Raw genomic sequence first — 24,391 nt, forward strand, 5'->3', positions numbered from 1 at the left:
GTACGGTACGGAAGGGAGCGGGTCACGGCTTCTCTGGTAAATATATGGTAAGGCGTCACAATTTGTAAGATAATATCTGATTGACAAAGAAAACCGAAGGTGAGTAAAAGAATGTATTATAAACTTGTTTTCCGTTTACTTCGAATCGAGTCAGTCACGAAAACTGCCTAGCCACACTTTCACGTAAACTCCCAAGAACTTAACCAATCACAAGTGCAACTCAGCCCTTGCGCTCCACCGTGCGCAAGATACTTTATAAATTTCAAAAAACAACATTGATCCATCAAATCAAGCAATTGATTCGGCTTAATGGTCTAGTGGTATGATTCTCGCTTTGGGATTGATCAGTTCATCTGATCAAAAAGATGTGAGAGGTCTCCGGTTCAATCCCGGATTGAGCCCTTCTTTTTTGCTTTGTTTTTCTCGACGTCCAGGTCAATCTTTACTTTTTGCTTGTCCATTTCTCTTTTCTTTCATGATTCGGATTTTTGAAGGTTATGAAGCTCGCTTCGTGAAGCCCACGGGTCGCGACCAGATTTCGACAATCAACCTCTAATGGTCAATATCAAAATGGGATGTCAAACTTTTTTTTACATAATTCTCAGTTCTGTCCTGCTTTGGACACTCATCTTCCAATTTACAGACATTGATCTGTGGTTAGGGCAACATCAGTCTGTAATGGTCACGATGGAATTTAAATTCAGTGTAAAAGCAATGTTTGAAGTCTGTGAGGGTAGCACAATGGCTACACCCCGGGTATAAAATATATATTTTCCTGTTTTTATGTCTTTTGCCGCTTCTTCTTCTTTGAAGGTAACTTGCTCGTACTTGCATGGTCTACGTCGTCGTGTAACTCTTCTTGTAACTGCTCAGCGGCCTGCGCACCATCGTTTTGGACCTCCTCTTCGTCTGAAGCGTCATCACTCTCATCGTCTTCTGAATCAAGGCCAAATGCAGCATCAACATCACCAACGACGTCGTCTAACTGCACGCCGCCTTCAGTATCACTGAAGCCGTTGAACTCCTCGTCCTCATCCACTTCGGTCTCTGCTGCAACTGAAGGTGCGACAGTGGAAGTATCTGCGACTGAAGTCTCATCATCACGCTTTCTCTTTTTGCCCATCTCCCCAAGTCTACCTGCACGGCCCTCGACGCCCGTCTCCTTGTCTTCGGCGCCCTCCAACAAAGGTGGAGGTGTAAACCAAGGTATTTTTCCACGAAGGAAATCGTTCAGAACCATTTTTGCAACACCATCTACATCAGGCTCACCACCATGAAGTAATCTTCCACCCTTGCGGGCCAAGAGCTCTAAGAACTCGATATGATTTGTGTAGCCCTTGATTTGGTATGTCCGTTCGATGTGTTGGGGTTTAGTCTTGGTCAAAACCGCTGGAATGTATTGTTCTGGATTCTCAACGTTCTCCACCCGTACGACACCTCGCAACAAAATATCTTGAGGTGTATCAGAATTGCTTGGAGGTACAACTCCAGGACAGTCAATCAAGTATATTCGCTTCATGAGTGTAATATATTGCCAAATCTTCGTCTCTCCAGGTATTGGCGCAACTGTGCATACCTTTTTATTTCGTAGAGTATTAATGATTGAGGATTTCCCAGTATTGGGGTAGCCAATAAAGCCTACTGAGACCTGTTTGCGGTCGGAGTGAAGGGAAGAGAATTGGCGAAGAAGCTGGATAAGAGAGCCTTTGCCAAATGAATTCGTAATCGATGCGTGGAAAGCGAGAGTAGGATAGTCCTTCGACAAGAATCTCACCCAGGATGCCTTTGATATGTTAGTACGACACAACTATAATCAAATATCCGAGAAACAGAAATGTATGAATCATTACTAAGAAAACTACTACAAGCCACGATTGTGGGGGTAGCCTTCAACTCAAACGAAACAGAACCAAACTCTTTGCGATAGACTCCCCAAGACGGTGAGCTATCTACTCAAGGTCCGAAAACCAAGAGCGGCGAGAATGGAGTCAATCTACCAAAGTTGTAACAGACTTTCTTCCATTGTGAATAGCACGTAAATGCAGAAGGCGCCTTGACTTAACGATGGAACATGATGACTGGGGAAGAGAAAAAGGAATAAATACGTACAGCAACACCGGTTGGGACTAAATCGCACTTGTTTAGTACGAATATCAAGTGTTTATGCGGCGCCTCTTCTTTGATATATTTCTCAACACTTCTGCATCGAGTTCCCAGAGGATCACGAGCATCCAGTACGTGGATGACGACGTCGGAGGAGTCAATGACCTTGTAAAGCTCATTCCATATACGCTTGCTCTGTCCTTTGTTGAAAATCGCTTCACGGGCACTAGATACGTACCCATGGTCTGGAGCCACTGCTTCTCCGATAGCTTCTTCGTCAGCGCCAGATGTTCCACTTAGCAACTTGGCCTGGTCAAGTCGATCAAGATATGTATCGTGCGACTTCACACTATCATCTGCGAGATCTTCTAATGTGCTGACACCAAGTCGAACCCTCTTTCGTTGTGCCTTGGGTCCAAAGACTTCTCCAAATGGGGCAGTCTCTACCGTCATTTTCGCTTGATGTTGCTTGATTCCATTTTTCCCTTGACCGTCGCGGATCAAACTCAGAGGAAGTTTATTGCTCTTCAGTAACACGGAATATGGATCAGAAGCCCTCTCAGCCATTGCCTCACGGAAAGAATTGAGTGCATCTTGACCGATAACTCGCGAATTCGTAAACCACTTGCGATTGGGCTCGACTCGCGCTTGAGGAAGTTGTCTGCTCTGAAACGATGCAGCTTTTGTAACATCACCATTTGCGTTTCGCTGCGCCTTTCCATCTTTAAACATGTTCAAGGTCTTGACTTGCTTCGCAGTGCTACAATAGAACTCCATTAGCCCCGCCAACCACTGAATGGGGAGTGTTCGACCTACCGATAGAAATTCTCGCCTTTGACTTTGACATTCGCCATGCCATCGCCGACCTTGCCCTGACGAACCTTTCGGGACGCTTCTTTCTTTCCGGTACCCATAGTCAAATGTGTTGCGCAGTGCGCAGATTTACAATGGTGTTGAGGATTGATGGATAAGAAAGAGGCGGGCAAATATTTTTTTGCTACCCGAGAAAGCTTCTGTGGCTGGAGCTGTGGCTTTCTTGCGCTAGTCAATCGCGCTAAAGATTTCGACAATTGAACATCGCATACACCAGCACACAAGATATACTTCGACAGCGCATCTTGCCGAGGCCCAATACAAATTAATGATGCCTCCATCGATATCTTCAGGCTCAGTTGGAGCGATAACACGCCTGAGATGTCCGAATCTTACCCTCAATCCCCGTTCCTTTAGCACAACGACCTCCCTATCTTCAATCGGACCAGAAAACCCCAGGTTTATCGAAATTCCTACCTCAGCACAACCTCAAGCACCCCCAAGAAGAGTAATTAAAGGTGTCCTTCCGATACCCAGAAATATCTTCCGGAAGAGCGATGCGACCAAAATCACACCACAATACCTTGCTGCCACGAGCCCAAAGGCGAAACACAAGAAAGAACCACAAGATGATCACGTTGCTTGGAAACGAAAGATGGCGGCTGCAAGGCGGAAGAATCTTCAGGAAGGATTGCTGTCATTACACGCGAGGAAGCTGAAATCGGACCGTATGCTGCTGCACAAGAGCACCATAAAACAGAAATTGCGCGCCGAGAGATTCAATGCACCACAGAGAGAGGACGAACGATTGACAAATCCAACAATCACAAAAGCTATGAGCCAACTTCAAGTAGGGCACATCAATGACGCCAGGCGCGAGGAGAGGATCGAGGAGATGAAAGCCAGAGTCGCCAAGAAAGAAGCGATCCGAGAAGAGGAGAGACAAAATGCGTTGCATACATTGTACATGCACGCTCGAAGCTTCATTGTTAATGAGCAACAGCTGGACGCCAGGATTGAGGAGATATTTACTGAGAAACCATTCTTCGGCTCTCAAGGAAACAACATCTGGGATGCACAGGGACAACCAAAATCCGTGCAGGAGATGTTGGCGGAAATCAACAAAACCCAGAAGAATGTGGTAGACAGATATGCAGGACCTGCGATCATTACTGGGAAGAGGATGCAGAAGATTGCCGAGGAGTTGACGGGTGGAAAGATGGAGTGATGGAGTGGTTGACATGTATATTGTATATTATGTTGGAGCTGGTGTATTATGGATGTGTAAATGCAAGACTTCTTTCGCAAGCTGTTTTGCCGGTCATATTCCTGGAGATCGAAGATCATGCCTGTTTTTCTATGTCCCTTTTCCCAAGTCTATTTCTAAGTCGCCCGTTTCCTACACCACCGGCAAGTGCCCATCTGCACCACTCATCCACAAGCTTCTACTCCCCACTCAAAACCAACGAAGCACCTTTCACCATCTCAGCTCATCTCTCATCCTCTCATACCTGATCAGAAACATCCTCAACCCAATAATCATCATACTTCTGCCCAGGCGGATTCCACTCCCACCAGTCTTTCCGTCTATAACTTACCGGTCCCCTCTTTCCACCAGGTCTAACTTCATATTTCCACTAGGATAAGTTAGTATGTATTTGATCGAAGCTATGTCCGAGACCAAAATCTCTTCTAGCAGGAGCTTGAAAGGAAAACAGAAGGGGATTACAAACCGTAGCATGCAAAGCCGGCGCCCTCCAAACTTTCTTCGGCGCAGCTATATCACACATCCATTAGCATCCTATCCCTCTCTAACCACCCCCTCTCCCCTTCCCCATCCTTCCACTCACCTCTTTCAGCCTCCCTAACCATCTCCCCACTCGGCCCCTTCGGCCCATCAACCCACTTCCTCAAATCCTTAAACAACACATCAATCCGTTGGTAATCCGCGCTCAACATCGTATCCCCGAAATCCAGTAACGCGAGATCTTCGACCAAGAAGTCGATCCACCGCTTAAACAGGTCCTCCGGGAGGATACCGTGGGAATGGGCGACGCCGAGTTTGAAGACCATTTTGAGGGTGGACTCGGTGTAGAGTTGGGCTTTGAGGGTGGCGTGGGTGGGCGCCATTGTGTTGATGCTTGTGTGGTTGGTTGGCTAGAAAGAGAGGGGAGATAATGAAGGGGAAGATTTATATATTTGGACTTCTTTTCGAGTCGTCTGTAAGTTATTCATAAGTATTATCATTCATACGGTCATTACTCTTTTACATTTATGGTTCATTATCACCTGTGAGTGCGACTTTCAATCTCAATCCACCCTACCCAATATCAAAAGTTGACTTTATTGTCTTTTGCACACTAGGTTATTCAGATTTCTATACCACTCATACAAAGTATCATTTTCACAGTATATGAGCAAATAATCCCCCTCTGACGTACTAAACATATTTTATGAATACCCCTATTTTCGGATTCGTCTATTATCTCCATAATGCCCAAAAAACAATCCTCTCAAACCCCTCTCTCCCTTTCTTCCCTCCCCAACTGTTCCACAAAGAACCCACAAAACACCACCATCCCCTTCCCTCCCCTTTGACGAACAATCCAACCCCAAAACCCCCAACAAACCTCCAAACACCCTATTTAAAACCCACCCTTTGCCTCCTCTCTCCCCCCTTAGAACCCAAATCATACCAACCCATCCCACACACCACACAAACCCACCAACACACAAACCAAAGAAACCAGCAAAAATGTGCACAACAACCATCGTAGGCAACATCGCCATCGCCATCATCTCCGTCGAGATCGCCGCCGGCATCTGCTTCTTGCTCTGGAAATACATTCAGCAGCGCCGAAATGCGAAGGCTGAGACGGGGAGTCAGAATTCCTCCGTTTAGGAGGATGAAATTGGTTTTAAATGACCAATCGCTCACTTCTTGCTAGATTTTGCTCACTTTCGAAAGATCTAAGCCCAAGGTAAGTTGTTCAAAACCTAAAAGCCTAGGATGTTACCAGAAGAGCTAGTGAGTCAACTCAAATCAAAACATCACTCCAAATCAAAATTAGATCCCAAATTAACTATCCCAAAGAACCATATGTCCGATACAAAATACCGCTCTCCCCATCTTGAACATCAAATTGAAACCTGCGTTACATTTCATACCTACTGCCCTTTAGCAATCTGAAATTTCTTCCCAACTCAAATTAAATGTTCTTTATCTCCTTCCCCTCCCCCTTCCCCATCCTTTGTCCCAGCCTAGAAATCTCAAAGAAGCCAGCACACTCCCCTCAAACCTTCCAAACAAAGCAAAATCCCACACTCCCCCCCTCAAACCCCCCAAAATGTCAATCACCCGTTTTCGAACAAAGAAATACCACCTCATCTAATCCTTTCTTTTTCGGGGTGGAGTGCTTCGATTTATGGTCAACTGCAATTTGAGTGTGTAGAAATATATTCATTTACACGCTTACAGGCGGTATATAATCATGCAAATAAACAACCTCGTCTTCGTCCTAGGACTAGCCAATGCGGCTACAACCAGACTTCCAACTTCCTCTCATCAAGCCGTTGTACGTCCTCCCGTCCTCCACTGCTCCCTTCCTCCTTCCCCTCCAACACTCCTACCCTCCAACCCTCCACTCCCCCTCCCTTCTCCCCTTCCCAATTCATCACCCTCCCCCACCCCTCTCCCCTCCCCATCTCCCTCTAACACACCCTCTAGATCCACCCTCGAGTCTCCCTCCCCTCCATCCCCAAGCTCCCTTCCCCAGACCAGATCCCCGCGTGGATCTACCTGGTCGGCGGCTTCGTAACGCTCTGTCTCCTATCTTATTTAGGGGGCGTGATCGCCGGGATACGATGGAAGGCGCAGCTGAAGAGCAGTCATGCGTTTGCGGAACGGATGGTGTCGGTGAAGACGAGGGGGAGAGGGAGGGGGGTTGAGGGGGTTGAAGATTATGGAGTCGGAGGTGGAGATGGGAGATATTAGCTGTATATTTGGAGGAGGTATTTGGAGGGAATAGAAAAGTGCTTTTGAACTTCAGTAGATGTACTAGTCACTTAAACATCGTCCTATTAAAACCAAACTAAATAAAATTACAAAACTGATTTAACATACATACCACCAAGCCACACGCTAACCCACTCACCACTTAATCTCCTTCTCGCTCTGCCAGAACCCGCCAGCCTTCCCATTCAACTCCGCCAACGCCAACATGACCGGCGTCCTGGCTCCCTCTAGAAAAAGGTTAGCATGCGTATTTCTTGTCAACTCTAGAGTGGTTAAAATGGAACTCTATCACGGCCACCTAGAATGGCAGCTAAAAGACAGAACGAAAGAAATAATGACATACCATCCACACTCTTCGCGCCATTCCCCTTCGTCATATCCGTCTTCACATACCCAGGACAACATGCATTAACCAGCACTCCCTTGCCTTCCCACTCCCTCGCGAGGACCTTCGAAAACGCAATCTCGCCCGCCTTAGACGCAGCATACGCCGCCGACGTCCAACCCTCCTCTTTCTCCTTGCCAGCCGCCACATCGGCCGTGAATTTGTCCATTAAAGCGGTGCAGGCGTCGATCGAGGTATCGGCGGCGCTGAGGAAAGATTTTTGGATGTCCTTGGAGTATTTGGAGAGATGCCCGGCCATGGAGGCGATATTTACGAGACGCCCCCCTGGACGGATGAGAGGGAGCAGGGTTTGCGAGACGAGGAGCGTGCCGTGGTAGTTTGTGTGGAGGGTTTGTTTGACGACGTCGAGATCTGTATCTCATTACTATATGTGTAGTTAGGGGTCACGAGTCAAAACATACTGAAGCCATCTAAAGCAATTCCCGCGTTATTAACCACAACATCAATTCCATCCGAGTGTTCCTTCTCCACAAACTCCCCGAACTTCTTGATACTCTCCTCACTACTAATATCCAACTCCCTAAACTTGATTTCCGAGTCCCCGCCATCTCGTGACAAGACTTTGGCTTTCTGGAGTGCAGGATCGGATAGAAGGGTTTCTACGGCTGCGTTACCACGTTCTGCGGAGCGGGCTGTCAGATAGATGGTCAGTGGCCCGGAGCGAAGTGGTGAGGATGGATATTGAAGAGCGAGGTTTTTGACTGGATGTTGATTAGTTATTGAGGGAGGCGAGGGGGATGAGGAAATACCGATTGCCAAGCCGATGCCCTTGTTTCCGCCTGTTACGATTGCTATTCTAGATTGTATGGCCATGATGTTAGAGCTTTTGGTTGCTAGAAATGATGAAGTTGAGAGTCAAAATTAATTAGATTGTTAGAAATGGAATTACATTGATTATATGGAAAGCGCGATGCGTAACACATGTCTTATTAATAATCGATGATGGCTTCATCGGAGATAAACACAGGCTAGTGAACATCCATCCGAATATCCCCAAACGAAACAACAAAGGAGTTGTTTTTGAAAAGTTGAAAGTGTAAGAGACTTCGGATGATCCATGAGGCTTCGCGAAATAATGATAGTGAGCAAGGGTCGACATCGTATCACGTGACCCGCCTCGAATCGGCAGGTTACTTCTCTTCGGATGATTTGACTTGGACTGATTACTGTTTGGGCGGCTTAAGTTTGTGAGATGTTGTTTTAACGATCACTCTTGTGAAATGGGCGGTAAGAAGCTTTTGCCTATAAATTGTGGAAGGTTGGCATAGCAAAAACACAAACCTTTACACCCCGTTTCACATCGTCACAATCAAATATGTTTCTTTACTAATTTTGACATATCCAATCCTCCAACAAAAAAGACCATAAGACTCAGCTCTTCTTAGGACTCTGGTATCTGAAATGGAAGAATAGCCGCCGGAAAATCTTCCAGCCAAAGCAAGTGACATTTTCAAATCCTGTGTACGATATTTGAATATTTCAAGTCCTCCGCAAATCTAATACAGAATAATGAAAGTACGTTGATTTGGCCATTACGAGGTGGTAAGTTTGAAACCAGTTATGATAGAATGTAAAAATCCTGTCTATGTATCTTTTTAGGATAGTGCAAAGTAGAGTTGTTCTTTCGTGCGCCGGTGGGTGTACACTCTGGAGAAAAGTGACTGAAAATTTTCCTTTCAATCTTACATTTGATAAGAGAGTGGTCAGCCTATACCCCAAGACGTGTTGAAAAATTTGCCACCTTGAATAAGAAAAGATGTTGTATCATTGAGGTTCGTGTCTAGGTAGCCTTCTGTTAACCTCGGATTAGCACCCCATCCGATGAGAGAAGTCGTTTTCTTTTCACAAATCAGCGACGTACTTCGAATATGCGATTACTCAAAATAATATCGCTTGCTGATATGACAAATGAGATGACACGGTCTTACCAATGTCCTTACCCTATTCCGTCGAAGTGATGTACGCAGAGGTGACGCCGACAAAGAACGGTTTGTCTGTCGGCGACTTACTGTACGTATGAGGATTTTCTGATGTGTCTGCTACGTACGCTCGTTGAACTCGATAGGCACCAAGGTAAGGTTATGCGAGGGGTACGCAACAATTGAGACACTCCTCATCACGCCGGCCGAGAAGTATGTTGAATGTGACATTCGTAGAAGACGTCGAGTCGACTCGGGCCTCCAACCAGTGAAGAGGGTGATCCCCAAATCAGCTACTTGCCTCTATCGAGCGACGAAAGATCTAGACTCCTTGGATTATTCGTTTGACTTGCTCTATGTAGAAAACTGTTCGGAGAGGGCGACGTATGCTGAACCAGAGTCGGACGCCAGTGTCAGGCGGTGAAAAGACGGCAGGACGTCGATGGATGCGGCGTACGACATTAGTTCTTGCATTCCAATAAGATAAATACCGTTACGAATCCGAGTCCGTAGAGCGGAAAGATGGTGTGTTGTCCCCGCTGGAGGGGAGGGACAACGATCCATCTTGTCCCACTCATGTGAGTTGAAGCTGGTAGGTTCTGCTTTAGACGAATCGTATCGGAAGATGGAAATAGTCCTGATGACAATGAGGTAACGGAAACGGGGTTGTCACATTCCACTCGATGGAAAATTTGAAGTGATGGCCAACTTATCGGATCTAGACCCAGCAACATCCAACTTGTCCAAACTATCCTTCCGCCATTTTCACATCCCCAACAAAATACAGACCACATCTTCATGAACTGCAATCCTGAGTGTTTATTAGCCAAAAGCATCTATAGTATTATCTGCAGCGAGTTTCCAATAGTTGTTGAATAGTCGTTGCTTGATATTCGCTTAAGCGTTCTCGCCAGTCAAGATTGCACGCGGCCTTTGATTAGGGTCCACTGCCAAGACTGGGGGTACGCGTCCTCTTCAAGAGAATTTTCAGAATCCAGAGAGATAAAAAATTGATGAGAGCGAGTCTCGAATCGGAAGGTCGTAGAGTTACATTTCTTTATGCTGTGGAACATTGTATCATGTTGATGGCTGTAAGGAAGTTGTACGAGTAGGGATGAACTCGATACCAAACCTTTGGACCGTGCTAGAACGCAGCTCCATGGAATTGGATATGAATAGCTTGAAGTAATCCGAAAGTTAACTCCGACCGTATCTAGCGAGTACGTTGTAACGTATTGCACCTCGCTGACAGATATTCCTTTATTGCGTGGCCATCGAGGGGGAAGCAACTAAAGGTGTTCCAGGGTGGGTCTATTGATCATGACGTTGGAAGAACTTCACAGTCAACCAGCTGTCGTCGAATGATGTATCGTAGACGGGAGAGGCAAACTCAATTTCGGACGTGAAGTAACTTAATAATTCGAGATTGCGTGTTCCATCGCCACGAGATAACCGCGTCTGACAATCATCCTTTGCGTGCGTAGCGATAAGTTGCCTGTGAGAGGCAAATTTTGGGTTGGAGTTGAATTTGAGAAATTGGTAAAGGGAGAAAAAGCTTGGATGAGGATCTGGAACCTGGAAGCATAGACTGGGCACGATGCTTATTTCATATTTTCGTCGGATTGATGATTTCCGAGTTCGTTGGTTGTTTCCTCTGGACCAGAACGGTGGTGGATTCGTGTGCGTTGAGGCTCATGGGAGTTTCAGATTGTGGGGTCGAGGATGTCGCAGATTCAAGCGTCCCAAGCTTTGACGGATGCGCTGGGCGGAGAGATCGAGTCACGTGGTGATAAATATCCTCGTCGAGTTCAACTTTCTAGTTGTGGGACTACTCGTGCAGAGAGAGAGAAAAGGGACTGTAGAACATGCCCAGCACAGACAAGACATATCTTGGACTCTACAGGTAGACAAGCTTGTGTTCTAGTGCTTTCTTTTTTTGAAGTTGAAAGCGGAATTCTCTCACCTTGCTTTACTCTCTATATGATATGGTTCATCTGTACTGCGTACTTGATCGCATAACCTGCGGAGCCGCAATATAAATTGAGTTGCCCGTATAATACGATGAAGCTCTGTCCCCATACAAGAAGTCCCACTCAAAAATCTCAAATCATTGAAGATCTTGATGGGTAGAATAATCACCTGATCAAGGAATAGATGTGTAAATCCGTACATTGTTGCCAAGAGAACATCTCCATCTTCTGACTTGTCTGCGTCCATCATCGCGGCAGCCGAAAGCAAACATCGAACGCTCGTTGGCAGAAGCGTCAATCGATCCCTTGTTAGTCCCATTATCCAGCTCTTGGCCTCCATTGCGCCAATCAGTGCGAGGAAATGGCGGCTCTGATTGTCTGAGAAAGTCGTCGTCAGCTCGGGGCAAGGCGATGCAGTGAGCGAATCACGACTCGGCCAAAACGTAAGTCATCATCCCGCTTCCGCTGCACTCTGCACTGGCTGCTGCTGGACGGAAGTGGAAATGCAGTACGAAGCAGTCAAGAAGCATAGAATAGGAGGGGAGGAAGAGTAGAATAATCAATTTGGAGGAGGATGAGATGCTATGAACGAGGCTAGGGATCAAATGTCAAAATATGCATCAAGATCTAATCTAATCCACCGCGCTTGTGCTACCGTGAACTCTATCTCTGCTCGCCCGTTGACTCCACGCGTCCACCGGCACCAGAAACCCATCAACCCTTCGCACGCGAAAATCATCCACGCAGGCGACGGGCCAGAGAAACGGGCGACGCAACTCCCCCAAGACACGCAACGCAACGCAATCTAGTCCCGTAAATTGCCCCAGCAGAGAATATCATCTCACCACATTGCACTTTTATGATTCTGGAGTCTGCATTGACGATTAATGCTATTCTTCTAGTCACTCCTATTTCTCTCTATTGTCTAATCTTTATGGTCCTGTTGAACTCATCCTCCCACCATTCTATTTCGGTGCCTTGCGAGTAGTTGCGACCAGCCTAATTTCACAAGCGAAGGGTGGCGATTGCGACGACTGGGTCGGGCTGTGCACTTACGGCCGACGACCAGTTCTCTACCTGGGGCCGACCCATCCACCTGAACCTTCACTCCATGCCACGAGCAGTCGACCACACCAACGACTCTACAACCTTCAATTCCGGCCTCCCTCCCCGGCAAATCGAGCTGAAGCCAGGCACGACGACAGCAACCACCGACGGACGAGAAGAGAGGTGTCAGCTGGGAGAAGCAGAAGTGGTCGACATTGGAGAAACCCGCACCCTCGACATCCTCCTCACATTCGACAACATGGACCGATCAAGTGGAAACGGCTCGTCGCAGAACGGACAATACGACGAGCATTGGGCAAAGGGACTTACACAGCAATTCGAGGGGTTATTACGGACGAGACGACTGAATGAACTCGATACACGATCACGGACAACTTCTCCGTCACCAAGAGAACGTACCTCGTCTGCGAACCTACGAGCCCACGCATCTTCTTCATCAACAAAGGACTCGCAAAGCTATCGACCGACGACTTCATCCGGTCCAAGTCCGGCACCAGCATTCTCGGCGACTCCTCCATCATATGCGTCGTTACGAAGCCAGCCAAAAGTCCCTTCACCTCCAGCGGACACAGCATCGCAGAAGTTCCGAAATCTACTAATCACATTATCACTTACACCAACAAAATACGAGAACCCTGGATTACTCGACGAAGCATTACAGGTTATTCCTCTCGATAGAATTTATGGCGAGGCCGAAGAGGAAAGTCAGGTGCTTCAGGCACAGGCTGAGAGTATGGGCGATGGAAGACAGCCAGAATGGGGATACCAGGATTGCGTTATCCGCGCATTATTAAGGTATGTATCTCTCTTCAATTGCTGAGAGCCATTTTTGACTCAGTTTAGATGGTTCAAGCGGTCATTTTTCGCTTGGGTGAACAATCCTCCATGCTCGGTATGCCTATCACCAACCATCGCCCAAGGCATGACACCACCAACACCAGAAGAGTCAGCATACGGAGCTCTTCGAGTCGAATTATATAGATGTTCTGGACAGAATTGCGGCGCTTATGAAAGGTTTCCACGATACGCGGATGTTTGGCGCTTATTACAAACTCGCCAAGGCCGCTGCGGAGAATGGGCCAACGTCTTTAGCATGTTGTGTCGCGCTGTAGGAGGACGAGTACGATGGGTATGGAATGCAGAAGATCACGTCTGGACGGAGGTGTATTCTGAAATGCAGAAGCGCTGGATTCATGTCGATGCCTGTGAAGAAGCGTGGGATAACCCAAGATTATACGCCGACGGATGGGGAAAGAAGATGACATATTGTGTCGCATTCTCTATGGATGGTGCAACAGACGTCACTCGACGATATGTTCGAAAGGCCGAGCAGGCGTTGGAACGAACACGATGTCCTGAGGAGGTTATGCTGTACATTATGAACGAGATTCGAAATTTACGACGATCGAATATGCCCAAGGATCAACGATTCCAACTCGAAAAGGAGGATGCCAGAGAGGACAAGGAACTCCGAGGATATGTCATCTCATCAATCACCCAACAGGTTGTGTCGGGTATTCGACCAGGTGAACAGCAATCGATGACATCTCGACCACGACAACACAACGAAGACCACAAGGCGCCTATTGAACAACCTGCTGGACGACAAAGTGGTGCGCAGGAATGGGTCAATGCACGAGGAGAGAATGGCCGTGGAGGTTACAACCCGCCAAGAGATCCATCTCAACGTGGACATTGAAAGGTTGAAACAATCAACTTACATCAATCAACTGTCGAATTATTTCGACGACACTAGGGCCGAGTCAATCCATCATTATTGTGGATTATATTGCTATCAAAGGCACCGTCTCGAGCGAAATAAAGCGCCGAGCCGCATTGAACCTGGAGGACCGCAATATACATACTATATGACAAACACATCATATCATATACCTTCTGCATATGGCCTCAAAGGTGACACAGCAACCACACACCGGAACGATCCCACAAACTCTCGCTCTATAGTCCATTTGTCGGCTACGCCATATATTCGAGAACACTCTCTATCTATACCATCTCTTTTGTTGCTGCCATCCAGGTAGCTTGTACCTATATGCATTACACGGTCGCATTTACATCATTTTGGGAATTCATTTTGTCACGAATCCAACGGGGCGTCTTAAAGGAGTTACAGTACTATTCATAATTGGCTGGTTCATATCCTAGGAAATGGGAAGACAGCTGGCGTTTTCGGTTAGGGGCCATGATTTTACATATATGGTGGAAAGAAATCTTTTGCTTTAATTTGTAAAGCGTCAATATTAGGAGGTGGGATTGGATGGCTGGATGGATGGGATGCATCAGTGGGTGTTTTGTTTGGGTCGTCCGTGGATGGGTATATGAATTTATGGGGGATGATTCGGTTGTGTCTGGATAGGATGGCCTGGGAGGGAGTGCGTATAGGATAGAGGATTTCAAAAGTGAATAGGAGGGCGTGATTAGCGAGGATGAGGGAATCAAGCCCGTTACAAACAACAACATGTCTCTGGTGTGCTGTGAGTGATGTCTTCAGGTCCAGGTAATTATTATTCTTTGGTAAGCCTACCTTGTTGTGATTGATGTCCCTGCCTCGGATTATCATACTATCTACTTTGGTACAATATTCAAGTACGTCTCTCCAATCCCCGCCATCTTACAAAAGTCCTTCCACATGAATCAACCCATCACTCCCATTAACCCTCACAGCACAATCCCTCACACCTTAATCATCTTCCTCCCTTCACCCCGAATCACCAAAATGTTCGACTCACCTCCCCTATAACATTTTTTGGGGCAAGATGAATCATCTGGCCTCGTTTGGCGAGGGAGATAAATCTGCGCCAGTCTCGAGGGTCTGAGTTCTTCGACATCTGCATTTGCTACCGAGTCTAAGATTTGAGGGGAATAGGCTTCAGGATTCGATTTGAGGGTGAGTGAATCGTTGTGCATACGGAGAATATTAGCAGAGGCGACGAGCAGATACATACACCATCCACATATCCATACATACACATACGCCATACACATACACAACGCAACGACAACCACAGACGCACGCTCAGACGCACAGTCAGAGAAACGATGTTCCAGAATCCGATGCCGCAAATGGATTTCACCGATGATAATGGAGGTGAAGAAGATGACATGCCGCTTGCAGCGTGGCTACAGAGTTTTGATCAGGGGAATGGAGATGGGAAGGGGGGGGAAATCGATTTGGGGGGTGCGTTTCGGAGACCGATGAATGTTTCTTTGGGGGCTGGGGTTCCTGCTAGTCCGTCCCTTAGGGAAGAGGGTTGGGAAAGGAGGGGTTTGGGTGGGGAGGGAAAGAAGGGGAATGGGAGGGTTGGGGGAGATAGGAGGGTCGGGGTGAGGGATGGAAAGGGTGAAGGAGAGAAAACTTTGAAAGCGTGGGGGAAGAGGGCGTTGATGGATTTGAGTTGGATTGGGAGTGTATCATCACCTACACCTGTTCAGACACCTGCTTCGAAGCCCAAAGTACAACAACTCACCAATCTGAGGAAAAGTGTCTGGGCCGGCGCGACAAGCATAGCGCCTCGTTACTTCCCAGCTACGCCATCGCTTTGGTCGAATTCATCGACTATACCAGATTCTCTTTGGGGACAGAGTATAGGATCTGGTTCTGGTTCTTCGGAGAGTAGTTCGAGTACGACTTCTCTGCAGATACCGACAAAATCATGGGTTCCGAGATCTGTTTTGGGGGATGGGGGGTGCGGACGAAATGGAGCGGGTGAAGAGGCATCTCCATCTCCATCAAAATCACCATCACAGCAGGCATCCGCTTCAAACCCATGGACAACACCACCTACAACTTCAACTTCTCCAGCAATCACACCATCCCCTTCATATCCACTCATAACCTCCAACCTAACACGCACGCACCTAAACCTCCTCCTAACCCGTCTAGTCTCGTTGTTTGACTGGGATTTCATCAACCTCAACATCGACTATCTGCATTCCCTCGCCCCAAATAACCCTAGCTCACCGAACCGCTCCATCAGCACATCCTCCTTCCCCTCCCCCGAAATCTGGACCTCCTATTTCTGTCCCTACTACCTCTCCTTCCTCGAGCACGTCGCTTCCAAACGCGTCTACGATTTCATAGACGTATTCGACGGGGACTTGGAGGACTACAAACTCTTCGTAGCGGCTGTGATGGAGGTTTTTGCTAAATCCGGGAGGGATGAGACCGGGAGGGATAGAATGGATTTGTTTTTGAGGGGGTTGTTGGATGAGGGTAAGCTCCCCGTTTTCACCTATTTCTAACGAAAATGCTGATGTTAAGTGTAGATACGACGCAAGAATACCTCTCCATCTTCCCCACCGAGAAACTCTGGGACGTTGGTCTTGTTTATCCTGGTGGGAACGGGGAATATGACGCCCGAATCACGGAATTGAAAGTGAGTTTGCGGACAGATATTTGACGGGCTGCAGAAGCCTTTTGTGTGCGTGGATTTAAGTGGGTGGGGTGTGGTTATTTGAGTTTGAGTTTGACATGCAAGGGGATCGGGATGTCTAGATTGGAGGGAGGGAGGGAAGTTGTTTGGGGTTTTATATTAGGGGATGTGTGGGTTTGGATGGGAGGGTCTGTCTTATCTTTTATATACCGCTTGAGTGGGTGGCTTTTCTGGATGGGATTTGTGGTTATTTGAGTTTATAGATAGAGATATAGAAGTTCTAGATACTGGGGTGTTTAGGAAGTTACGAATATATTTTAGCTCCTGTAATTCGGATTTTAAAGGAACAGTGAAGGTGAAGGGGTTTAATTTGTGAGGGGTGGTTGGGAGTGAGGAATTGAGAAGTGAAAAGATACACTATATTTTCAGATATACTATACATTGGGTATTAAGAGCTTGAGATCTTGATCTTGGGAGATCGACACGTCTGTAAGGTAGCAATATCGATCAAGTATACTTCCAGTAACTGAATGTCGTTGCTATATGTTCTTCTTTAAAGATGAGCCAAAAAGCCAACTCACCCAAAAGCCCCAAACATCATCCCCTCCAAACCCACCTCTCAAACCCCATATTCCCCTCCCAAAATACCCTACGCCTTCAAAAATAAAACAAGCATAGCCATCTACGTGAAATTCCGCGCCGTTCTCACGATATTCTTTATTTTGAGACGCGCCGGCTCCAACCTCGCTTAGGTCAATCCTCATCCAACAAACAGGCTTTGATGATGCTTTGTGGCTGTGCCCCACATTGGAGATCTGTTGTCAATTCCCTTTGATAAGCGCTCACGTCTGCACCCGAGTCCTCGTCTGTTCTCTTGGTTTTTTTCTATCGATAAACGTCGCGTAGATGAAGATGATGATGAAGATGGGAGAATCGAGGTGAGGTTTGGTCGAGGTTGACCGGTATATTCCCGGTGCGGAAGCTAAGTCGCGCCAAGAAAGCTTCATCGTTGTCGCCCCTGACAGGGTTGAGGATTTGAGAGAGGATTCGAATCGACGGAACGAAATCAACAGTCACGATTTTGGATATTATTCACGAATCTACCACTTTCGATATATTCAGATTTACTCCATCAGAAACTCTTAGACTTTCTCAGGAAAGCCAATCAAATCGCCACCATGTCCCCAAAGACCCTCACCACCCGTCTCCGACAAAAAACAAACGCCTTCTTCGAAGACGACAGAACCAAAAACATCCAGAAATACCTCCCACCACTCAATTTCATCACAATCCACTACGCCTACTTCATCACCACATGTCTCATCTTCTCCCTCATCTTCTGGGGATCCTCCAACCCAACCCACTCAATCAGCTACCTCGACTCCCTCTTCCTCGTCGTCTCGGCTATGACTGAAGCAGGTCTCAACACCGTAAACTTATCTCAAATGACGACTTTCCAACAGGTTCTCCTCTGGATTCTCATTGTAATTGGGAGCGCGATTTTCGTTTCTATTTCTACGGTGCTAACACGTAAACGCGTGTTTGAGAAACGCTTTGATTATGTGGTGAAAGCGCAGCGCGAAGCGAGGAGACTGAGGAGGAGGAGCATGAGTCAAATGCGCGAGGTACCTGTGATTGAGCGTTTGAATAGTCAGAGGAAGACCGAGGAACCGGTTGTGAAAAGTGATTTTGAGAGTCGTCATTCTGGGCCCAGGGACCCGACGAATGGGCTTTTTGAGACGCCGGCTGGGAATCAGTCGGGGCTGGGGGCGGTGAGGGAGAGTGAGGAGACGGATGAGATGGTAAAGGTTGGGGGGCAGGATGTTGTGGATGAGGGTGTGCATGATCGGAGGGGGAGCGTGACTACGGTTGTTGATGAGGGGGTGAGGGATCGGAGGGGCAGTATTGTTACAACTACTGGCCCGACTTTGCGTCTTGCGCCTACATCGCCGGCGTTGAGTAATACTCGCGTTATTAATTTCGTGGGTGTAGGCGAGCATCCAAATGCCAGTTCGACTTCTTATCGGCTTCCGCATTCGAGGGGTGGGATTACGCAGAGGGGACGGTCGAATACGGCGACGACTGGGCAGCAGAGTCTACATGACTTGCATTATCCGTCGTACCTTACGAAAACTGTTACGGGGAGAAACAGCCAGTTTCATGGGTTATCGAGAGATGAGAGAGAACATTTGGGTGGGGTTGAGTATAGAGCTATTACGCTACTGGCTTATATCGTGCCGATTTATTTTGTGATGTGGCAGCTTTTGGGTTGTGTTGGGTTGGGCGCTTATATGGCTCATAATAAAGCGAGTGTTGCGGAGATGAATGGGATTAATCCTTGGTATGTGATGAAGTTGGTAATTTGAAAACGGAACTAACAGGCTTCGTTAGGTGGTTGGGAATTTTCAATGGTGCATCTGCTTTTAATAATTCGGGGATGTCGTTGTTGGATGCTAATATGGTGAGTTTTCCCCATCAAAAGCATGACCCTCAATATTTTAATATCTCTCTTAAATCTCTTTTTCCATGTCGGTTACTGGTCGTTAAATACTTACTAAACGTGACATAGATCCCCTTCAAAAACTCTGTATACACACTCCTCACAATGTCTCTTATGATTCTAGCAGGAAACACAGCGTAAGCTCACTGTGATATACTCCATTACCGTCGGTGCGTACTGACAAAGTCCAGCTATCCACTCTTCCTCCGCCTGATCATCTGGAGCGGGCTCAAAATCATGAACCTATTCTATCCACTGGAATCGCAACACCCTGAAACAAAAGCAACACTCCGCTTCATTCTCCGCTATCCTCGTCGTGTATATACAAACCTCTTCCCCTCAACGCCAACATGGTGGCTGCTTTTCATGGTGGTCTGTCTTAACGGTATAGACTGGGTCGCCTTCGAAGTCCTTAACATCGGCAATGCAGCCGTCGAGGATATCCCAAAACAATTTCGTGTTCTAGATGGGTTATTTCAGGCATTCGCTGTCCGATCTGGTGGATTCTACGTCAGTCAACCCTCTTACTTCTTTTGGAGTTTATTAGCTGACAAGAACGCAAGGTCATCGCCATCCCCTCCCTCCGCATCGGCCTCCAATTCCTCTACGTAGTAATGATGTACATCTCCGTCTACCCCGTCGTAATAACCATGCGCCACTCCAACGTCTACGAAGAACGCAGTCTCGGAATCTACGCCGACGACCCACCCCTCGAAAAAGAAGGCACCTACTCCAAACTCAAACGCACCCTCACAAACTCCGTCAACCCATCCCATGGCGTCGGCGTCGGCGCTCAACAGTACGTCCCCTCCCCCCCCCTAGAATTACATCATCTAACATTCCTGTGTGTAGATTCATCAACCAACAAATCCGCTCCCAACTAGCCCACGACATCTGGCTCCTCATCGTCTCCATCCTCCTGATCGTCATCCTCGAGACGCCCAATTTCGCTCGCGACCCCATCACCTACTCCGTCTTCAACATCATGTTCGAAGTCGTCTCGGCCTACGGCTGCGTCGGCATCTCCACGGGCCTGCCAGACCAAGCGTATAGTTTTAGCGGTGGATGGAGACGCGCGAGTAAGTTTATTCTGATCATTGTGATGTTGAGGGGACGGCATAGGGGACTGCCGGTTGCGCTTGATAGGGCTGTGCGCTTGCCCGGGGAGTTTGGGAGGGGCGAGGAGGAGGATTGGGAGGTTAGGAGGGGGAGGAGGGAGGGTGAGTTGGGTGTTTAGGATGTGCTGTGAGGGGATGGCCAGTGGTGGATGGGGTTGGATATTTTTGGTTTTATCTTTCTGTTGGTGTAATAGATTAGATGCTCTGTTCGATGTATATTAAAATAGAAGACTAAATTAAAGACACGCGAGTCTGCTTCGTTAAGCTAGTGATGTTCAGAGATAACATATCTCAAATCTGGTACTCTCGAGAAATTGCCATAATAGAAAAACTAGGAGACATTCTTTCGATTTCACCCTTGAGAATTGTAAAATGTTAAGTTTTCACAATTCTACCTAAAATACCTTGCCAAATACAGAGGGTACTAAAGCGAGCTTACGAGCTTTCAATTACGGTTAGCCCTTTAGGGTTGTTTAGTACTCTTCCTTAATTATCACGAATTATACCCAATATTGTGCCCGCATATCGACGAATTACCGTGCCGTGCACGCAATAGAACCTTATTTCTAATGAACCGACACTTATAGGTATAGACTCTAAAAGAGTTCAATTCCTAGGCAAAACCTATCACGAAGTACCGCAGCCTGCGCAGGTCCACGAAGTGTAGGTTTAGCTTGCGTGCCTAGGAACTTGCATACCAACTGTATCTACAGCAAACGCTGTCAGCCCACAGGAAACCAACCCCGCACTTGACCTTGAAATCCAACATTTGTGATTCTTAGGTGTCTTTCAATACAAACGCTCTTATCACAATCGACAGGATCTACAACCGTGATGACAGACAATATTGTTGCTCTTACGAACTCCGTAAACAGTTTGGAAATCACGGATACGACATCGGAGGCCGACGACCAGACTTCTGATAATCCAGCCTTAGTTATTCAAGCTTCAATTACTTTACTTGAATCATCTACCAAATTTGTTGCTTCTCAGGAGCGAAGAGCTCGCTCTCTGGCAGATTCTACAAATATCGTCGATAGTCTATATATCAACGATTTATACTCAGGTTATAAAAAGGTCACAGGACTTGCAGAAGAAATTCGCATTCTCAGCGAGACAGCGGATAACTTCAAGGACGCCGCGCAAGATTGTCTCTTTGCTTATCTTGTCTCCCTTGGAAGTCGAAGTGCTGCCTGGGTTAGTGAGAAGTCTTTCCTCCAGGATCTCTTATCGCACTTCGTTGTGGAATTAAAAGATATTTCTCGATATGTTTTAGACCACTCAAAAGATGAGACGCAAGTTCTTTGGAAGATTGCAGAGGAATGTTACAATCAAGCCACCAACTGTCCTGGCATGTTGAATCCAGGAGACTACTTCGATAAGCATCGAGAGGCTGCTTTTGAATGGCCATATGATCTCGAATACGAGCCTGCAGAGTACTATGAGCACGAAAACCTTCTTAACGTCGACGAAGATTACGCCCGGGAATTCCATGATCAAAATGAAGAAAGAGCAGAGAGGGCTGCGAGACAAGAGCAGAGCTGGGTTGAGTTTTGGGTTGCGGTCCTGGATAATTGCCCCAGTGGACCAACGCTTTTCTACCCCCGAGCAAGCTCCAATACCAAGATTTGGGAATTTGAAACAACAGCTACTCCACGGTATCTATTCCGGACGTTTGACCAAAAGAGTTCTGGGAGAAACGATGACTGCGTAATAGCTTCGACGATGGCCGTCATGTCATTACAGGACAGCAGAATTGATCTTCTTTCTCTTCCAAAGAACCAAGCAACGAGCATATTGCACGCACATTTGACCAAATCTTGTTGGGGCTCCGGGGCAGCCTCTGATAATCTAATGTCCTGGACAAGTTCTTTACTTTTCGCGATTCAGTACGCAATCTGGAGGCGTGACACGTTTAAGAGTAACCCAGAGGATATCAGGATCTGCGCGATAGATACCATGAAGTTTCCACGAGGTCAATTCGTACAGGATCTATCGCTTATTACAGCATATCAGCAAGAAATTGAAAACCTTGAGGGAAGGGAAAAAAACTTATTCCAACTCCGCCGGGATGACACGAGATACCACAACGGAGAATACTTTTCCCAGGGAACTGTGAACATTGCAGGTCGATCGAGTATGGCGTCTTTGAAAAGTCTGAAAGGCTTCGGTCTCTTCAAATTATATCCTGAATTCGACGTTGAAATGATGGGCAAGAGCAGGTGGACAAACCGTGTGAGAGATTTGCGCCTGGTCTGGTCCAAAGAGCAAAATACGACGACTGAAGAGATTCAATTTGCGTCAAGCGTGGCAATGTGTTTCAATGACTTCAAGAAGCCGGACATGATGCTATACTCCTATCGTTCAAGGCTCGCAAAATAGCAGGTAAGATTAGTCCCCGCAGTAGCTTCCAAACTCTGCTAACAGCTCAAACCCCTTAAATACAATATCATTGATTACGGTGAAAACTACTCGGGATCCTCGGGCGTACCGGTTGAGGTCCAAAGATTTACACGTTCAGCAGCAATACTAAAGTCACGAGTGCCAATAGGTAGTCAACGGGATGATAAATACGCAAGCGAGCTTATTGAAGAAATGTTTGATTGTCCTTTGGGACAACCTATCACTATATTGGATGACTAGTAAATTATTAACTAGCGTGTTGATGCTCATATATTTAGACACACGGGTAGAGGTCTGGTCGCGAGCGATAGATCCTCAAGTTGTCTTGAACTTACGATTCGTGTCACTGAGTTGGGGAATCTCCTGAAAAGGACTTCATTATGAAGAGTTTGTTTACTGAGAGGTAATTTGTTCAGACACGACTATGACTATAACCGAGTAGATTCACATTGTGTCGCTTCTCTGGTTGGCCAGCAGGTCTAGTGGTTTCCTCCTTTCTTTATTTCTTGTTGGCTTTGTTTGGGCTTTTCTTGGGATGACGTAGTACTTGAGGAAGTGCGATTGAATAGCTGATGTTTGCTGTGGCATACTCTTTTGTGGATGAGTGGAGTGGTTGGGTATTGGTGATTTAGGTGATTTAGGCGGTGATCGATTTGCGGTAAGACTTAGGATAGATTGTTTGTGATGCCTTCTCGATTCTGGGTTTCAAGATGAATGCGAGAAGCTGAAATTTGGCTCTTCAATATTTCTCGTAAGGATGCGTGTTGCGAAGTCTCCCGCCCAAGTAAGCCCTGGAAGATTACAACCCACCATCCTCCTCACCCCTCAATCGTCTCTCTTCGGCCGCTTTTGCAGCCGCATCAGCTATAGCAGCACGTTTTTGCTGGTTCTTGGCTTTCTTTTCATCGACGATGTATTGAAGGACAACGAGCGTCATACTGGTGATGACTAAAACAAACATTGTACCAGTCTCGATAATATCCAAGGCCTTGTCGAAAGTCTCAAACCACGTCATGATGGATTGCGGATTGAGTTTTGACAACGTGATGAAGTTGTGTTTGATTTTGGACTTAGAAGGTTGTAGAACTGAGATGGTGTGGTTGAGAGAGTATGTCTGGAGTGGTGTAATAGTTGAGACGTAATGGTTGGAAAGATGAGAGGGTATTTATAGTGAGCTGAAGACTTCCAAAATTCTCTTCAGTCGTTCACTTCTCGATATATCAGAACAGTTCATCTTCCGAGTGAATCCACATTCATCTGAGTCTCAGAAAACATGTCTAGGATTTGAAAAACAGCAACTAAGGTTGACGAGTCGCCAATTCCAAATCTCCGTTGACAGCTGCATCTCTCCCCATAGGTCTTCGTCGTCTACAACAAAAAAAAAAAACTACCGAGACTACAGCCACTGCAGCAGCTGTAGATTAGGATAACAACAACAATCGGAACCACGAGGAGAGCAAATCCAATTCCGAGCCAGAAGTTGACGCTATAGAGGGATACCATTTCGATTTGTAGTTGTTGTGAGACTGGAGTCGTTTTTACTTCGTAGTTTGGAATTATGGAGGGACCTTGGTCGTTGTGGGATTATGGTTGGATGAAGATTTGCTTAATTATGAGGGGCGTAGCTTGAATTCTTTTGGGTGTTCTGGTGAATGCGCGGTGTTTCCCTCCCTTCTGGTAGA

At 46.8% G+C, this 24,391-nt stretch overlaps 9 protein-coding genes across 9 annotated transcripts; 5 read left to right on the forward strand and 4 right to left on the reverse strand.

The window, feature by feature from the left end:
• Window positions 1-781: 781 nt before the first annotated feature.
• GLAREA_06956 (P-loop containing nucleoside triphosphate hydrolase) lies at window positions 782-3,017 on the reverse strand (the record flags this gene model as incomplete). Its single annotated transcript, XM_008080904.1, has 3 exons — window positions 782-1,783; window positions 2,110-2,863; window positions 2,920-3,017. The coding sequence occupies 3 exons, from the start codon at window positions 3,015-3,017 to the stop codon at window positions 782-784; spliced, it is 1,854 nt and encodes a 617-aa protein (XP_008079095.1).
• Window positions 3,018-3,247: 230 nt separating this feature from the next.
• Window positions 3,248-4,144, forward strand: GLAREA_06957 (uncharacterized protein; the record flags this gene model as incomplete). Its single annotated transcript, XM_008080905.1, has 1 exon — window positions 3,248-4,144. One exon carries the CDS (start codon window positions 3,248-3,250, stop codon window positions 4,142-4,144), a length of 897 nt encoding a protein of 298 aa, XP_008079096.1.
• Window positions 4,145-4,421: 277 nt separating this feature from the next.
• On the reverse strand, window positions 4,422-5,046 carry GLAREA_06958 (uncharacterized protein; the record flags this gene model as incomplete). Its single annotated transcript, XM_008080906.1, has 3 exons — window positions 4,422-4,553; window positions 4,650-4,693; window positions 4,767-5,046. The coding sequence occupies 3 exons, from the start codon at window positions 5,044-5,046 to the stop codon at window positions 4,422-4,424; spliced, it is 456 nt and encodes a 151-aa protein (XP_008079097.1).
• A 2,020-nt stretch (window positions 5,047-7,066) lies between these two features.
• On the reverse strand, window positions 7,067-8,150 carry GLAREA_06959 (NAD(P)-binding Rossmann-fold containing protein; the record flags this gene model as incomplete). The annotated part of the gene is made up of 4 exons (XM_008080907.1): window positions 7,067-7,158; window positions 7,275-7,688; window positions 7,739-8,038; window positions 8,087-8,150. The coding sequence occupies 4 exons, from the start codon at window positions 8,148-8,150 to the stop codon at window positions 7,067-7,069; spliced, it is 870 nt and encodes a 289-aa protein (XP_008079098.1).
• Window positions 8,151-12,337: 4,187 nt separating this feature from the next.
• GLAREA_06960 (Cysteine proteinase) lies at window positions 12,338-13,993 on the forward strand (the record flags this gene model as incomplete). The annotated part of the gene is made up of 2 exons (XM_008080908.1): window positions 12,338-13,089; window positions 13,138-13,993. 2 exons carry the CDS (start codon window positions 12,338-12,340, stop codon window positions 13,991-13,993), a joined length of 1,608 nt encoding a protein of 535 aa, XP_008079099.1.
• A 1,361-nt stretch (window positions 13,994-15,354) lies between these two features.
• Window positions 15,355-16,715, forward strand: GLAREA_06961 (uncharacterized protein; the record flags this gene model as incomplete). Its single annotated transcript, XM_008080909.1, has 2 exons — window positions 15,355-16,528; window positions 16,582-16,715. The coding sequence occupies 2 exons, from the start codon at window positions 15,355-15,357 to the stop codon at window positions 16,713-16,715; spliced, it is 1,308 nt and encodes a 435-aa protein (XP_008079100.1).
• A 1,151-nt stretch (window positions 16,716-17,866) lies between these two features.
• Window positions 17,867-20,425, forward strand: GLAREA_06962 (uncharacterized protein; the record flags this gene model as incomplete). The annotated part of the gene is made up of 6 exons (XM_008080910.1): window positions 17,867-19,029; window positions 19,080-19,149; window positions 19,258-19,325; window positions 19,380-19,698; window positions 19,752-19,987; window positions 20,041-20,425. 6 exons carry the CDS (start codon window positions 17,867-17,869, stop codon window positions 20,423-20,425), a joined length of 2,241 nt encoding a protein of 746 aa, XP_008079101.1.
• Window positions 20,426-21,140: 715 nt separating this feature from the next.
• GLAREA_06963 (uncharacterized protein) lies at window positions 21,141-22,688 on the forward strand (the record flags this gene model as incomplete). Its single annotated transcript, XM_008080911.1, has 1 exon — window positions 21,141-22,688. The coding sequence occupies one exon, from the start codon at window positions 21,141-21,143 to the stop codon at window positions 22,686-22,688; it is 1,548 nt and encodes a 515-aa protein (XP_008079102.1).
• An 820-nt stretch (window positions 22,689-23,508) lies between these two features.
• On the reverse strand, window positions 23,509-23,724 carry GLAREA_06964 (uncharacterized protein; the record flags this gene model as incomplete). Its single annotated transcript, XM_008080912.1, has 1 exon — window positions 23,509-23,724. One exon carries the CDS (start codon window positions 23,722-23,724, stop codon window positions 23,509-23,511), a length of 216 nt encoding a protein of 71 aa, XP_008079103.1.
• Between the last annotated feature and the right edge of the window lie 667 nt (window positions 23,725-24,391).

Source organism: Glarea lozoyensis, assembly GCF_000409485.1.
Source record: "Glarea lozoyensis ATCC 20868 chromosome Unknown GLAREA14, whole genome shotgun sequence".
Lineage (NCBI taxonomy): Eukaryota > Fungi > Ascomycota > Leotiomycetes > Helotiales > Helotiaceae > Glarea > Glarea lozoyensis.